The following is a 15,825-nucleotide window of genomic DNA, read 5'->3' as shown; positions in this document are numbered from 1 at the left end:
TTCTATTAAAATTATGTATGTTCAGAGACTAAGCCTTAGCCTATCTCGGAGTCTGTGTGTATCGGTGTGTTTGTGTGTGTGTCTCTCGCTCTCTCCCCACCTCCCCCTTCTCTCTCTCCTACTCTCTCTCTGTCTCTCTGTATTTCTGTATGTTTGTAGTGAGTGAGTGAGTTTAGTTTTACCCCGCACTGTAATTATATAATGCTAGTTCACTAGTTCACTGAGATATCTCAGTCCTCGGTTTAAAGTGCATAACGAACGAGTTACTTCTCTCCGCGCAGTTGACGGTTAGCCAAACATTGAAATTATATTCAGAAGCTGGGCACATTAATCCTATTCAACTTCAGATCAAAAACGCCGTGCCCAGCAGAGCATTAAATTGCTCTGTAATGTAATACTTAATCACATTTGTATTTGCATACACACATTCCCATCTAATGTGATGCATTGAAATAGATCGGACGTCATTGTTCATACAAGTACCAGGGCACGGCCAAGGGACGTAATTCTTGTCGACTACAGAAATTTAAGAGTCTGGACCATGCAAACCCTCTGTTGGACAACCGAAATGAATTTGAGTTTCATGGGATTCGTTTACAATGAAAACTGCCGTGAGCTACAGAGCATATCGCCACAATAACCATGCAAAAATGAATGTAATAACTTTTGACCCACGGTTCAAAGCTATTAGTTGTTATCGTTCATTTTCTTCAAAAGGTTTTGTAAGATCGGAAATGTGGATTGTGTGTTGTTTTGTGTCAACAACATTTTCTTTCAGTGTACAAAGAATGATGTCCTTTGTCAGTTTCAAATTGATTTCATACGTTGTCGAAATTGTTTCACCTGAGCAAAAGTTGTGCATTTGAAATGTTTTGGACTTCGCAAACGATATATATCATTGGTGTTGTGAGGTCTTATGCATATAGCGCAGGTTAGAAATCAGGTGAGTCGGTGAGTTTAGTTTTACGCCGCTTATGTTAATGATACACAGCGGCTTATTCCTGGACTTTTCGAAGTGTAATACATGAAAGTTCCCTCAACTACTTTCAGACAATGTGCAAAATGCTGCAAACTGGTTACGAGCGAGATTTCACGGGAAGAGCTTTGTGAAAAGCTTTAAGCATTCATTTTTAATTCCATGTCAGCCAAACAAAATTGCGTAAAATAGGATAAAAAATTCGAATAAAGGTTAAATCGATCTTCGCGTATTTCGTTTGTAGCCACATGAGTCTCAACACAAATGTGTCTGGTCAAAAGTAGTTTTTGTTCTTGTAGGCTCAAGTTTATCTTTGTTAGACATTGTTGTATTCTAAATATTTTATACGTTTGTTGAAATTGCTTCACCTAAGCAAAAATAAATGCATTTGAAATATTTTCGATTACACAAACGTTATCCATCCTTAATGTATTCCGTTGTATCATCTTGGTGTGAACAAAAAAAAACCTATATTTTCAAGTGAATTAAGTGTACAATGGTTACGTGTCAAAACCTGACAAAGAATATTTGTAAGGAAAGACGGTTTGATCTATTTTCATGTCATAAACAGCTGTGCGTTGAAGATGATTGATGTTCCAGAAAGAAATACGTGTTTACTGGATAAAACATAACTTGTGGTGTTCTGGAATGTGTGATGTAAACTTGCATTTGGCTCGGTTTCACCATCAACACAACACACTTTGCTCTAAGTATATGTCTTCCTACATAGGGAAATCACACGCTCTGCGACACATATAATCGATAAGAAAACGGAATGATGTGCGCATATCATACACCCTCTTTGGAAATAGCTTCAAACGTTGTCTTAACATTTAGCAAAAACGTACGATGAAACAGATGTTGTTCACTTTATACGACGAAGCAGGCAACAATGAACATTTGACAGTTTTAGCTATCTTCAGATACCATTAGAACATAACAACACGTATACCAGACACAGTTTGTTCTTGCTTGTTTGTTGCTTAAAGTCGCCCTCAGCAATATTCCAGCAACCAATGTTGTGTAAGAATGATCCATATGTGTGATAATGTCTTTAAAATATCCCCATTGTTCATATGTAAGATCGCAAACCTATGTTCTTCTCCAACTTTGTTACGTCGGTTTCTTTCAGTTTTAATGATTCCGATACCCCAGCAGTAAATAAGTTCATAAATATAAAGTAATGAAAACACGTTCAGCAAGTAAGGTTAATGCTTCAATGTCTACCTAAACCAATATAATGAATGAATTAAAAACGATCTTCGATGTTAAGAATAATGTACACAAGGAGCTTGTCTAAGTGCGCGGATGTCAATTTATTCACCCTCTTCGTGAAACACATTCAATGTGACAGGGTTCGTGTTTGCTCCCGTAGGAGGTGAATGACACACGCAGCTGAAACTGAAGTACACAAACACAATACCAAATAGTAACAACGGCAATTTGCATTGGAACAAAGGATAACATGGCGATTCTGACTGACAACAAATTTGAAAGCTGAGACTGATAATTAGGTGTTCATACTTATGTATGAAGATACGTACTTTAACATGGGAGTCATACATTCTCTCCCTTTTCTGCAAACCACGATGTATCATCGTACAGGTATATCATAGTTACCTGTAAAGACTATTAACCTTTTCTGAAAATACACTGAAAAACACACATTATGTCCATATCAAATAATGTAGATTTGATACCTACAAGCAACTATTCTTTGCTATGGCACCTTCATTGATCACTTATCAAAGTGAAAGAACACACTGCATAAAAATGTGTGTTTCTAAAGGCTGAGGAGATCTGAGAGGCAGATGATTTTTTAATAGCGGCCAAGGGGGAGCTAATCTGGTAAACATATGTCAAGATCACCGGCACTTCTACTAATGGTGTCAGGAAGCAGCAATCCTTGCACGTTACACTATGATTATGGTCCTGGTCCTTTAACTCCGTATTGGTTTGAGGGTTGCAAGAAACAAATGCTGCATCAGTTCTCGAGGTCTGTTAGATGGGCACCCTCGAAATCCAGTAATCATACCCTTTTGTACGAGAATAAGTCACTGGTACTCTTAAGAAATATTAGGGTTATCGGCTCGTCACAATGAGAGTGCTGGTAGCTTCGATGTCATGTCCGACGCCTCGTGTGCTTCAGATTAACGTCAGCTTCGGTTGTGGTGTGTTAAAGTGCTTATTAAATACAATCAAATATAGAATTAATGAAAATGTAATCCCTCCAGAGTGAACTTGTGATTCAACGATGTTTCGTTTTGGTTTTGTCTTTCCTTCATTATATTTCATACACTTGAATGTTCTAAGGCTTTGGGACACTTCACAATCGAATCTGGAATATTTTGATTTGGTTTTTCGATGAATATTACTTCCTGTGTTGATTGTGGTTTTGCCCATGGCTGCAGCTCACCGGAACCAAACAGGATAAAAACAAGGGCCGAAAGTCCTGCTATTGCAGCAGTGACGTAGAAAGCCAGTTGCCATTCCTGTCGGGTACCCTGAAAAGGAAACATCTCATGGTATTACTGAACATGTCAGCAAGTCAAAATCGGAATACTCAGATGGGTTTTACTGTTTTCGGTATTTCGATTGTTCAGAAACACAATCTACCACTCATGTGTGTACTATGTTTCATATTTTATAGACACAACTTCCCTCTAAACATTTCACACAAACTACATCAACCTATAGTTCGTGCCTTCAGAACCACGTTGTTCTATCAACAATTTTGGTAAAATATGAGTTAGGTTCCAAATGAAGTTCTTGTACATATTCTACTCCTTGTACATATTCAAGATCTTTTGCAAAATGTAGCTAGAACATGAAAATCGTTGCATACGCTAGTACATTCAGTTCGGGAGCTTTGGAAACATATTGATCTGTCTTTTCAAGAACTTTCTGTTGTGGAATTCCAAAGTATTTTGAAACTTTGAATCTTTGCCATATGTCATTCCATGAAAGTGTCTCTGTGGTAGACTACTCCATGACAATAGGAGTAGTGAGGGCGGAACATCTCACCAAGTTGGAACTATCCTATGTGAAAATATCTACTCTTGCCTTCCTAGCCAGTGTATCCAACCTCGAAACCTTGAAATTGGAGCACTGCTCATCGTTAGTTGATGAAGACTTTGAAATCATCAAATACTTAATGGATGAGTCTTCTGTTGGTCAATTTCAACTTTACAAAGGTATCCCCCCAAAAGCTGAAAGACACCCAAGAAAGATAGATGCGCTAGATGTGAAGGGCACAGGATCAAAGAGCAGTTCAACCAGCTGGATGAGGAACTCTGTTCAAGACATGAACGTCACCTGGCATCAAAGGTAGCAACAAAAGCAGAGCGAGACAGGGACCGACAGAGCACAGAAGCTGTGGTTTGCTTTGATCTTGAGAATGTAATATCCTGTCCCAGAGCAAACATCTCTAGTTTTTTCTACAGACGTAAAATCAGTGTTTATAATCTGATTGCAATTTGGGAAATGATTTATGATGAGCATTGCCCAAAACGTCTTGTGCTCTGGTCGGCTTCTTGTGTTGCACAGAACTATAATTCTGCTATGGTTTTTTGCTTTGAAGGACTTTATGCTTCGCCATTCTGTTGAGTCAATAGAACATAAATATTATGAACCTGGTCATTCTCCTATTCAGGAAGTCTATAGTATCCACAGTCGCCTTGAGAAGCAGATGAAATCTTAGTCCATTAGGAGTCATTAAAGCCACGAAAAGAGCTTGGAGTAAAGCACCAATGTACACCATTCAAATGAGGAAAAACCAGTTTAAGAAATACATGGAATCAGCTAAACTCATGAATCTGAAACAAGTGCTCTTCACCAAAGTGAAGTCAATAATGCTCAGCAAGGATGACATCTACAGCCTGGAATTCAGGACTACATTCACAGAACCATGGAGTACAGTCAGCATCTGTCCAAGAAACAATGCTGTTCGTTTATCTGTGCAGAGTCCTTTAGCCATTGAGTGTCCGAAAACTAAAGATGTCACAAAGAAACCAGAACTCACAAAAGAAAAGATTGCTGATGTAAAAGAAATGTTGAAGTTCATGTCTCCAGCTGACAAGAGGTTCATGGCTGGACTCCTATCTTAAACTTTGATTGTGTACCAGTTTCTGCTCGTGAGATCCCAATGGAGTGTGCATTTAAAGCATAATGTTCCAGGTTGAGTTAGGTTGATGTTAAAGTTAAAACAACAGGATGGTATGTACATTATTTCAGTCATGTTTATATTATGATTATAAACAAGAAACTATTCAAATAATGCACTGCAGTGCACGTGTGGTGTGCATTAAACTGTTAATGCTTAATGTTTTGCAGAGAGGGTACTTTCTTGGAGTTGGATATAAAAGCAGTATCTATTGTTACAGGTGGTGCTCCTGTTCAGAAACTAATACTGAGGAAGTCACTGTATTTTTAAAAGTTTGCGGTTTATATGTGATTTTGATGTGAAATCTTCTCAGTTCCAAAGCGTTATACTGTTTGTGATTTTGGTTTGTTTTTGTTACAAAAATATGTATCTAATAAACATATTTGTTTCTAATCTCAGAGAGTCCTTTCATTAAGTAATTATTTTTGACGATCACTTACGAAATAAAAAGTAAAACCCAACCATACAATAAAATGGCGCTTAGAACAAGGTGGAACTACACTGTTTTGAAAACCTTTAATAAATTTGTTCTAATTCCAAACAAAAAGAGTGATTTTTAAGAAAATGTATATTATGATTTCTTAACAAACCGAAATAATATATGGCTTCCCCAATCATGTGTGTATATCCATGCCAAATATTATGTGAATACATAGACAATCATAAAAGATACTAAGGTTAAACGTTCAAATGCTTGTTCCTCTAGATCTAACATATGCATGCCAATTTCAGAACTTTACAGTCATATTCTCAATACTTATCATTGACTCCTGTTTTGTAGGACTTAAGTCCTGCCCCACAACGAAGCACACGTGTGGTCTCACCTTAGGCAAGTGTTCACTCAGAAAATGGGTACCCGATGAGATATGCCTATTAACTTTCTACCGCCTCACAGTCAGCTTGGGTTATCCGGAGTTATAATGTCTATCAAGTTGTATGATCATGTCTCTGCGGCGTAGAGTTCAGCGCAATGTAAGTGGCTTTATTATTATTATTATTATTATTACACATGACTTAATATGACTTACGTTTGGTGTGAGCTCTGACACAACATACGGGGCTACTATTCCTGGCAAGGAGCTGATGGCGTTTCCTATACCGGACAATGTGCCGGCGTACTGCAACGCGATGTCACCGTAGTTGATGACGTAGGAGCTAAAGCCGAAGCCCATGAAGCCGAGTGTCAGACACATGAACGATACAGCAAATGCGACTTGACCCTGCTTTGCCTGAGCCAGGACCACCATAAAGATCCCGGGAAACAGTGTACCTGCATATTGAGTATAGAAGTGAGAAAGTTAGCTGAATTTAACGTCACGGCGAATAGTATCCTTTTTAAAGTAGGAAGCTGGTAAAGCACATAAGACAATATAACAGAAACGCCATCCTCAGGACAACCGAACGACATTTTGGACTTGATCCCTTTCTACAAAGTTACAACTATTTGAAGAGTTTCAAAGTCAACCCAAGTTTCAAAGGGGCAGGCGATATTTAAATTCACTCTGTACCTACCGAAAACAGTTACAATTTTCCTGGACACTCCAACACTGAAGATCTTCCTGGAGATAGAGAAGTCACATATGTGCCCACCAGCAAACACTGTTACGCCCATACAGATTATTGGAAGCATTGAATATACACCGTTCTGGAAAGCAAAACGAATAAATGAAATGCGTGCATGCATGCATGCATGCATGCATGCATGTATGTATGCATGCATGCATGCATGCATCAATGTATGTGTGTAAGTATGTATGTTTCCAGGTACCAAGACGGATATCATTTACTGTACACAACAGCTACAAAAATTGGTTTTCTGTAGTTCAAATATGAATAAAGAATTTGAAATCCATCTCCTGCAGTATACGGTAACACACAGGAAGGTTAGAACGGCATGTCGGTTCCAACATGGCTCATTGCAGGGGCAAAGAACAGAACTGATACATCGAAACTCACAGCTTTGATGTCGAGCTTTAAGATCTCATTGAAGTAAGTGGGCGCTTTAGTTAGCAGCATGTAGAGGACGAAGTTGGCGAGGAAATGAGTAGCGATGACGGCAAAGACGGGTCTGGAAGTGAACATCTCTCTCCACGGTGTTGTTCGAACCTTGAATAAAAATAGCTCATGGTCCCCGTCACTGCTATATGGACCAAAATCGCAAAAAGCATGACTTCTGTTACAGCTATAAGCACTTCCGATCTAATAGCCGCAGGGACGGTTGAACAAACAAAAGCCTTTCATAGTAATTCCTAACGAACGTTCCTACATTAATCAGAAAGTTTATTCCGTCACTGAATGATGTGTTTATATTGCTCTACCATATTCTATCTAATGCACAACCTGTTGAGTATGCCTTCTTAATAACAAAGTTACGAGCCAGTTCAGTTTAATGAACTCTAAGCCGGTTTCAGCCAAACAGAGCGTTTCCACACTAAACAAACAATACTTTTATAATCAAATGTCTTGTCACATTACCTTTAGAATCACATTACCTTTAGACAGACCCATGACCCATGATTTAATGAGATTGTTGTCAATGATTAACTTGTTCATTTACCTTAACAGCTTAAGTAATGCCTCAGATTTATGTATGCTTCAGTTTAGAACTCACTCTTTTCATGGAAACCCTGTGTCTGAGACTTGCTTCAATGTATTCTACTTCCTCTGCTGATATACCCGGGGTTTGAGATGGATAGTTCCGAGCAAAGAAAATCCATAGCATGCTCCATATTGCCGATACACCACCTAGTGTACAAAATAGTACCACAATACTCTTATAAAGTAACATTTTGTTACAGATAGATGTACTGACCTGGAGAATTTGTGCAACGATTCTGTCATAAATCAAAATAAAAGCAGGCTGGCATTTGTCATGGTGCTTTGAGAAAAAAACATAATATACACAGCAGGTATATCTATTAGGATAACAATGTTGAAAGCAAATAGTGATAGACACTTGAGATCTTCATTCAAGGCAAATGTAGATAATGCTAAAGTTAACAACCGACGGACACCTCACATGGCATTGAGCTTACTTAGAGACGACTAACAAGATCGGGTGGTCAGGCTCGCTGACTTGGTTGACACATGTCATCGTATCCCAGGTGCGTAGATCAATACTTATGATGTCAGTCACTGGAATTTCTGGTCAAGCCTCGATTATTTACAGACCGCTATATAGCTGGAATATTGCTGAGTGCGGCGTTAAACAACAAACAAACAATGTGAGCCAAAGGAAAACAGTATTTATCGTCGGTAATTCTTGGGAAGTCTATTGTCAAACGAAAACACAAGTTAAAATAACCTGATGTATCGACGATACATAAAAGTTGGTACTTTAAAACGTACTACACGTTGATGTAAAGTCAGTGTCGCATATACGGTTTCATATTTGTGGTATTTGTTGCATAATGCCATTACTATCGTTCACTCATATCATGAAGTAACGTCCAACATGGAAACTAACCAGTTATATAGAATACAAATGGCCATCCAAGGCTGACGTCATCGTCGCAAAGAATTCCACCAAGTGGAAACACGATGGCATTGCCTATGGTACACCCTGTAACAAAGACAACATGATATAGGTACATATCCAAGACACTGGGTATATTTGCAATACATCTATAATGACAATGATACAAATCTGTGCACGGTTTATTGTGTCAGGCCCTATGAGAAATTTGACAGAGAGGATGAAAAACTGAACATGGTTGCAATGCATACACAATAATTGTGAATTTCAGTGATGGCCGCAGTTATCTGACCTTTATCTATCACCTTGATCTTTTAGGGAAAACATCATTCCAAAAGTGGCAGTTTGATAGTTTGTTGTCCTGATTTTGCAATATGGTTAGATAAAGTTTCATTGAGGTACATATTGCTGCGGAATCACGCCAAGGTCCTTCAAAGTTCATTTCTAATCATAATAGCAATCTACACATGTATTGAAGATGATTTTATGTAAAATATATCTCGGTCATGACAGTTTATTTACAAATCAGATAAGGATATTCGTGCACTAAAAATATTTTCATGGTAATCAATTTATCATTGAACTCGCCTAGTAGACTTATAGTTAAAAGTCGGCTGTATTCGTTCGGCGGTGCCCACTTGGACCAGAAAGTTGCCAAACTGGGGTATATCACTGTCTGAAATAATCCATTGTCAAACATGATCAGTTTATGGTTCAAATTCTACATTTGATTGATCAATTTTGAATTATATAAAAGTATTGACAAAGATATTCAACGTACCAGCAATGCTCCAAATATCAGCCTGGTGACCAGGAAGAGATAGTGATTTGTTCTTGCCGCTAATGGGGAGAGAAGCGTGACGACGGATGCACCTCCAACTCCCAGACCAACAACCATCCTTGCACCGTACCTCTGGCTCAGCCATCCGGCGGGTATCTGGCCTGCCATGTAACCCCAGAACATAGCACCAAGAAGCAGACCTTGAAGCTGTTTGGACCACCGGAACTCACCGCCCTATGAAAATGCTTAAGGTGATAATGGTCTTCTGTAACACACAGCAGATGAACTTAACAACAGACTGTGATTGATAACAAGTGGCACATAATTGGGTAAGGTCAGGTGAAGAGTAAGAACAACAGATACCACGGGCCATGAATCCAATAAACGCGAGAGATTAAGTAGTAAAAACAATCAAAGTGAGTAGCTTCATAGCTATTGTATTTAGTACACTTGTCCACAAATCGAATACGTTTAACAGTTTTGATTATATCCTGTTTGTGGCCTTTAGGTGATAATGGTCTTCCCGTCGCGTATGAACACACCATGCATACACATTCATTCTTATTCTTTCATTTAATGCTTATCGTTGGCTCATGGTAGATCAGCTACTCGCCAAGGCATTGTCTGCAAAACCCAGTAATGAAGCATACGACTTTATGGATAACAACTTCTTGTTTATTGTACAGAGCGACGTTTTGGTGTAGATTCTTCCACCGTAACTAAGCCAACAGTGACTTCAAATAAGTGATGAGAAGTATATATTAGGGCTGTGCAATATGACCGGTAAAGTATCTCGCGATACGATTATCGCGATATGGTTCAGATTCTGCAATATATTGGATCATCCAGAGTTTTCTCCTTTTGAATTATCTGCCCTTGATTTCCATAGCAACAAAATGAGCACTAAAAGTGCCAGATATACTTTTGTTTCTTTTCTGTACCATGTAGCATTTTACAAATGGAAGTGTCTTTATAAGTGGCTGCAAAAGTGCCAAATATTCTATAAAATGCTTTACGTTTTGGGGTTTGATTGGTTTCATTTGTGACGTTTTGGAGGAATTGAGTTGCCTCAAATGGACCAATCTTTTACGAAAAGCAAGATTTATGGATGTCAACTTATTGTTGTGAATAACACAACGTTTCGAGTGTATGCTTGCTCCTTCATCAGGTCATGAATATTCACAATAAAAAAGTTGACATCCATAAATCTTGCTTTTCTTATGCATTCCACTTCTAAATGCCCTTCAAAAAGATGACCAATCTTTTATTTGGACTTATAAGTAGAGCTACTGGCTCTGAGTGACCATTTCACAATTCATATTTTTTTGTTATTATTGTTTTGTTTCATAATGGGATATATATTATAAACTTATGATAAAGGCCAAAGTCTTATAAATTTTGTAGGACTGTATAATGACATTCTAGTGAAAGATCTTAGTTACTGGAGGTCACATGAGATTTAAGCTCAAGTAGTTCACCTAAATCATGTTTTTGTTTCATTTTACAACAGTTCATGTTAACACATGTTTATATCGGAGTTGAATCTGAATGAATCACTGACAAACAGTAACAATAATTACTTACTGCATTGAAGTGCATTCTGTTGACGCATGACCATGAAAATCATGTTATAGTATTACCTTTATCATTATGTTCGAAAAACTTTGTTGCAATACAGTTACTTCAATGAAACCTTCCACATTAAGGCTCTATATCGTTTATCTGTACACAACTGGCATACAGCCATACACAATGGGGACAGGAAGCCAAAACATATGGTGTAACAGCAACTAAGAAGATGATGTCGCACACAGAGAGCTATTATGAATTTATGATGTACACACTTGCACAGAAACCTTCCAGTCAATATATCACAATATATATTGCAATAACTTTTGAATTATTGCAATATACCGCAATATGAGAATCAGGGTCATATCCAGCCCTAGTACATATGCATGGTATGTTATGGCAAACAGCAGATTAACTTAACAACAATCTGTGATCGATAACACGTGGCACATAATTGAATGAGGTCAGGTGAAGAGTAAGACAACAGAATTAATACCACGGGCCATGAATCCAATAAACATGAGGTTTTAAATAGTAAAAACCAGCTGATTAGGTACAAAGCTTGATTAACTCTTCGAGGGTCGATGGTATGTAGTACACTTGTCCACAAATGCAATACATTTAACAGTTTTTGATTATATCCTGTTTGAATTGTAGCATAATGTTTAACTACTGGTAGTACTCATTGCTGTAGGTTTTAGGTATGACTCAGGCATATCTAAGAGAGACACCATCAATCTTCTGTTATTACTTAAGGTACACGCACTATAACTTGGAACTATTTTGTTCCACAATTTGACTTGGTTCAATATTCTATTCTTTCTCATCGTGGGCGGTAACGTGTGTCACTGAAATTTATTGGACTTACACCGCTATCATATTTTATCATATTAGACTGAAATACGTGGAATGATACCTCTTTCACCATGGTATCGTTTCTTGAGGTGTCGTTGGAAAATAATGCCTCACTGTTGATCTCACTGTACTGCGGGTCGTGCTTCACCATGCACACTATGGCGATGCTGAGGTTGTACATGAGGATACCTTGTACAACAAAGGCCAGGCAGTACAGGATGGCCATCTGGTATCGCTTTGTGCGCCATATCGGAACTGAAAAATGAAAAATGACGATCCAATTATTTGTTCAACAACGCTATGTTCTAGTGAATAGCGTAACTTAATTGTCAGAATTGTATCCTTGTGTCTCCTTGTGAGTCCCACCATTAGCCAGTATCATATCCATAATCTTTTATAGAAAAGAGGAAAAAAGCGTTTATAGAAAAGAGGAACAAAACTGTTTACGTGTATCTTGAATGCCGAGGGTTGACTGAGGCCACATTTTATGCAGTTTGGTTTGCAACAACGCTCACAAACAAATTCTTTGTTCGGCTATTGACATGCCTGCATTGCATACAACTTGTAACTGGCTCAAAGATCAGTTATAACTTTATTGTTGTTCATCCGACCGTGAAGTGCATTTACCGCATAACCCCGAGTATGTCATGGTGACATTGGAAGTGTTTTGAAAATTGAGGTTAATATAGCTTACTGTTTGGTTTCTGGATTTCTTCCTCCATTGTCGTCATTGCTCGTCAAAATCTTCTCTCGTTAATACAATTATCCCGTACTGCAAAAACGCGGTTTAATCTGAAATATATCAAGAGGCAGAGAACGAATACTTGACAATTGTTGCATACACACGTGTTGCTAATGGCGAGTTGTTGATATACGCCACTACTGAATTGTGAGCGCCGAAGTATGATACATGAAATCATTATTGCTTGACAAATTAAATCTCCTTGTTTTAATAACACATGTTGACAAAGTTTCAATTACTTGTATGTTATTTCCATTCCTGTTTTTTATTGATCTCTCGCCACTTCCACTGTATATGTTCGCAATTTCAAAACTTTTCTTGTAATTTCAAGATTATTTAAAAACTCCTTACTTCGATCATAGCTTCGCAGTTCTATTTAATGATTTTCTTCTCGTTGCGTGGATTATGCTATTGTTATTTCCAGTTTCTTAACAAAAACGAAATATGTAAATAAATAACGACAACATAACCACTGATAATAATGCACACAGAAAAAGAAATTTCGATCATTTGAAGAAAGCTTAAAATGACGACAAAATAATTAAAGAGAAAATGTCGAAATTCCGCAAGAATATAGAAAAAAATGCAAAAACGAGAAAGCTCGGATTATTTAAAAAATGCTTCCAATGTGACATCATATGGCTTATGTACAGTTCATATTCAGGAGGCGTGCAATCAGTGTGGGTCCCTTAAGTGTATCTGGTTATATGCTTGTTAAACGGGGTCTGTATTAGGAGATAAACGTGCTGTGTTTGGAAATTAGATGAATAATTGACCGAAATGATAGTCTCTAAATTTCAAATTATTAATTGCTTTATAATGACGTATCTGGTGAAGGTGTGACGCCAGTTATGTAGGAAGTGTTTCAAACTAACTGCATATCTCATGATGTGTAAAACACTCTAAACGGAAACAAATATACCGTTTACGATGTAAGCTAATCTTACTATCGTTTTGCTGTAAAATGTGTATGAACAGGGGTGTATTTTTACAAGGCTTTCTGGTTGTTTATGTTTGGGGCTGTACATTGTAATTGAGTTTGAATATTTTTATTTTAGAAGGTAATATGATAGTGAGGTTCCCTGCTAATTGCGGAGGAAAAAATCATATAATTGTATTTTTCGAGTTTTAATTAATGTTTTATTAACATTTCCATCAAGCCTGTTGTGTTTGATATTAGCCATATTGGTGGTCAAGCTGAAGTAGTGCGGCAGGGTTGTATACGTGCGCAGTGAAGCAGTCATGAAATCAGATGCAATTTCGTCCTCCTGAGAGGTTACGTAAGTCCCGAAACATTCAAAGGCAATTTGAATTTACCAGATTTTTAAAAGTAGGATTTTTGTCATGTTATGTTTGGCTACATTTCACCAAAATCGCCAGCTGCTGAAGGGTTGATATAAATCCAGCTAGCGTCCATGCAGGTAGCCAAAGTACTGTAAGTCCCCATGGTCCCTAGTCTTCAGTTGCTGGTGATCTATAGTCCGCTAAATATTGTATCGTTGTCTAAAGTGACATCTCTTTTTTAATAATAGCGTACTAGTTTTAAATTAAAAGCTGTGATACTCTAGTAGTTGTACTGTCCTTCGATGACAGGTTTTTTTATGTTCTAAATTTATTGATTTTAATGATGATATCAATTCAATTGTTCTCGTCACGATATGGCTGAAATATTGCCGATGTGACGTTAAATATTAATTCACACACTCACTCAGACGCAATTTCAAACCAAACGTATAGTGTCTAATTTCATTGATTTCCAACCAAATTCGGGTATTTCACGTGGTCATGGTAGAATGACAAATAGATCAAATGATTAGTGACCTAAAACACCCCAAGGAGATGTCCCAGTGACCGGACCGGACCTGTGTTGGCCACAGCCACACCGTTAGCACAAGTTCTTGATTAGCTTTCGGTTACTGGACTCAAACGCATGACCCATTGCACTAGGACTAAGGCGACTACTAGCCGGTAGGAGAACAGTAGCGAATTTAGACACATTGATTGGTTACGATAGCTTGGGACTAATAGGGAACCCCTTCTCATGAACTGATCAGACTCCTTTCTGTCGTCAGGCCCACAAGTATGTACTTCACCATACGACAATGTATCGCCAATGTGTCCAGTATAAATATATCCGGGTAAACATTCATCTTGAATATATATGAAGCCTCGTGTGAGATGCCGGTGTCACGGGATAAATTCGCCCTCTGTACAAATTCAGCCCTGTTATTGTTTTGTCCACGTTGCAACACCCAAGACCCACAGCCCACGTTTGTTCGTGCAGACAAAACACTGCTGATATTTTTCATGTGTTCTCCGCCGAGATTGTTGTCTTCAAACAATATGATGATATGACATAAAAACACCGTGTATCCACTACGACCAAGCATAACGCTTTATCAGTGATCGTGTGATAAATCGGAATGAAATACATGTACCTTGAAACGTTATCAGGAATACTAACAAATGTGTTTCCATATGCTCGGCATCCGTTGCCAAATCCTATGTATGAGATTTGAAGATCTACTCACGTCTTCTGCTTGTGTAGGGTCAGCAAAACTTGGCTCAGATGAAGACATAAATTGACTACTTGCATACACGAAGACTGAGCTCATATGTTTAAGTCTCGTCTTATACCTGTGTCAAGTATCAGTTTCAATACACCTGTCCTACATTCCCTTTATGCTGTACGCTGTTACCTCAAGCTCGTGTGTTACTGCCTCGCCTTGTGATTGTGACATGAACCCAAGCATGCGGGCAAAACACCAACGCAGCTTGAATAAATAACGTAAGGTGACGCATGTGTGTTTCGTCTGAACTACTTTGCCTTCAAATGTTTAGTATTGCGGAACAATATTTTGTTGCAGGTATAATAATGTTTGTCCACGCCTTTCATAGAAAAGACTAAACATATGTGGCCTTGAACAGGCATCCACAAATAGCAGCGTTTTCCTAATGTTCAGTTACTCGATTCTATTCAGTCTCCGATTAACAGAATATAGTGCATGCAACGATAATACGTAGCTGCAAAGGTTCAACAATTTAACCAACCAGTGTCCGAAATGCTGGTTTACTTTCAGATATGGCGTGTGCATGTGAACGAAATTCTGCCGTATAATGACTTATAAAATTGAACTTATCAGTTGCGGAATAAACGAGTGACAAAATCACTTACGTGTATGTCTTCTTAATTTATGTCTCCAATCCTATGTATGAGGTATGGTCCATTTATTGCACCGAGGAAGATACTGCAGTTTAATAT

At 38.1% G+C, this 15,825-nt stretch overlaps 1 protein-coding gene across 1 annotated transcript; it reads right to left on the bottom strand.

Moving 5' to 3' along the window:
• Positions 1-3,014: 3,014 nt before the first annotated feature.
• Positions 3,015-15,287, bottom strand: LOC124259614 (uncharacterized transporter slc-17.2-like). Its single transcript, XM_046693783.1, has 10 exons — positions 15,095-15,287; positions 12,516-12,613; positions 11,883-12,076; positions 9,395-9,628; positions 8,605-8,700; positions 7,750-7,883; positions 7,095-7,244; positions 6,651-6,783; positions 6,167-6,408; positions 3,015-3,480 (listed from the first exon to the last, which is right to left on the bottom strand). Exons 4-10 carry the CDS (start codon positions 9,537-9,539, stop codon positions 3,268-3,270), a joined length of 1,113 nt encoding a protein of 370 aa, XP_046549739.1. The 5' UTR covers positions 9,540-9,628; positions 11,883-12,076; positions 12,516-12,613; positions 15,095-15,287; the 3' UTR covers positions 3,015-3,267.
• Between the last annotated feature and the right edge of the window lie 538 nt (positions 15,288-15,825).

This window comes from Haliotis rubra, unplaced genomic scaffold (genome assembly GCF_003918875.1).
Source record: "Haliotis rubra isolate DU_JTF1 unplaced genomic scaffold, ASM391887v1 Scf73, whole genome shotgun sequence".
NCBI lineage: Eukaryota > Metazoa > Mollusca > Gastropoda > Lepetellida > Haliotidae > Haliotis > Haliotis rubra.
This window is presented reverse-complemented; position numbering and strand designations above follow the sequence as displayed.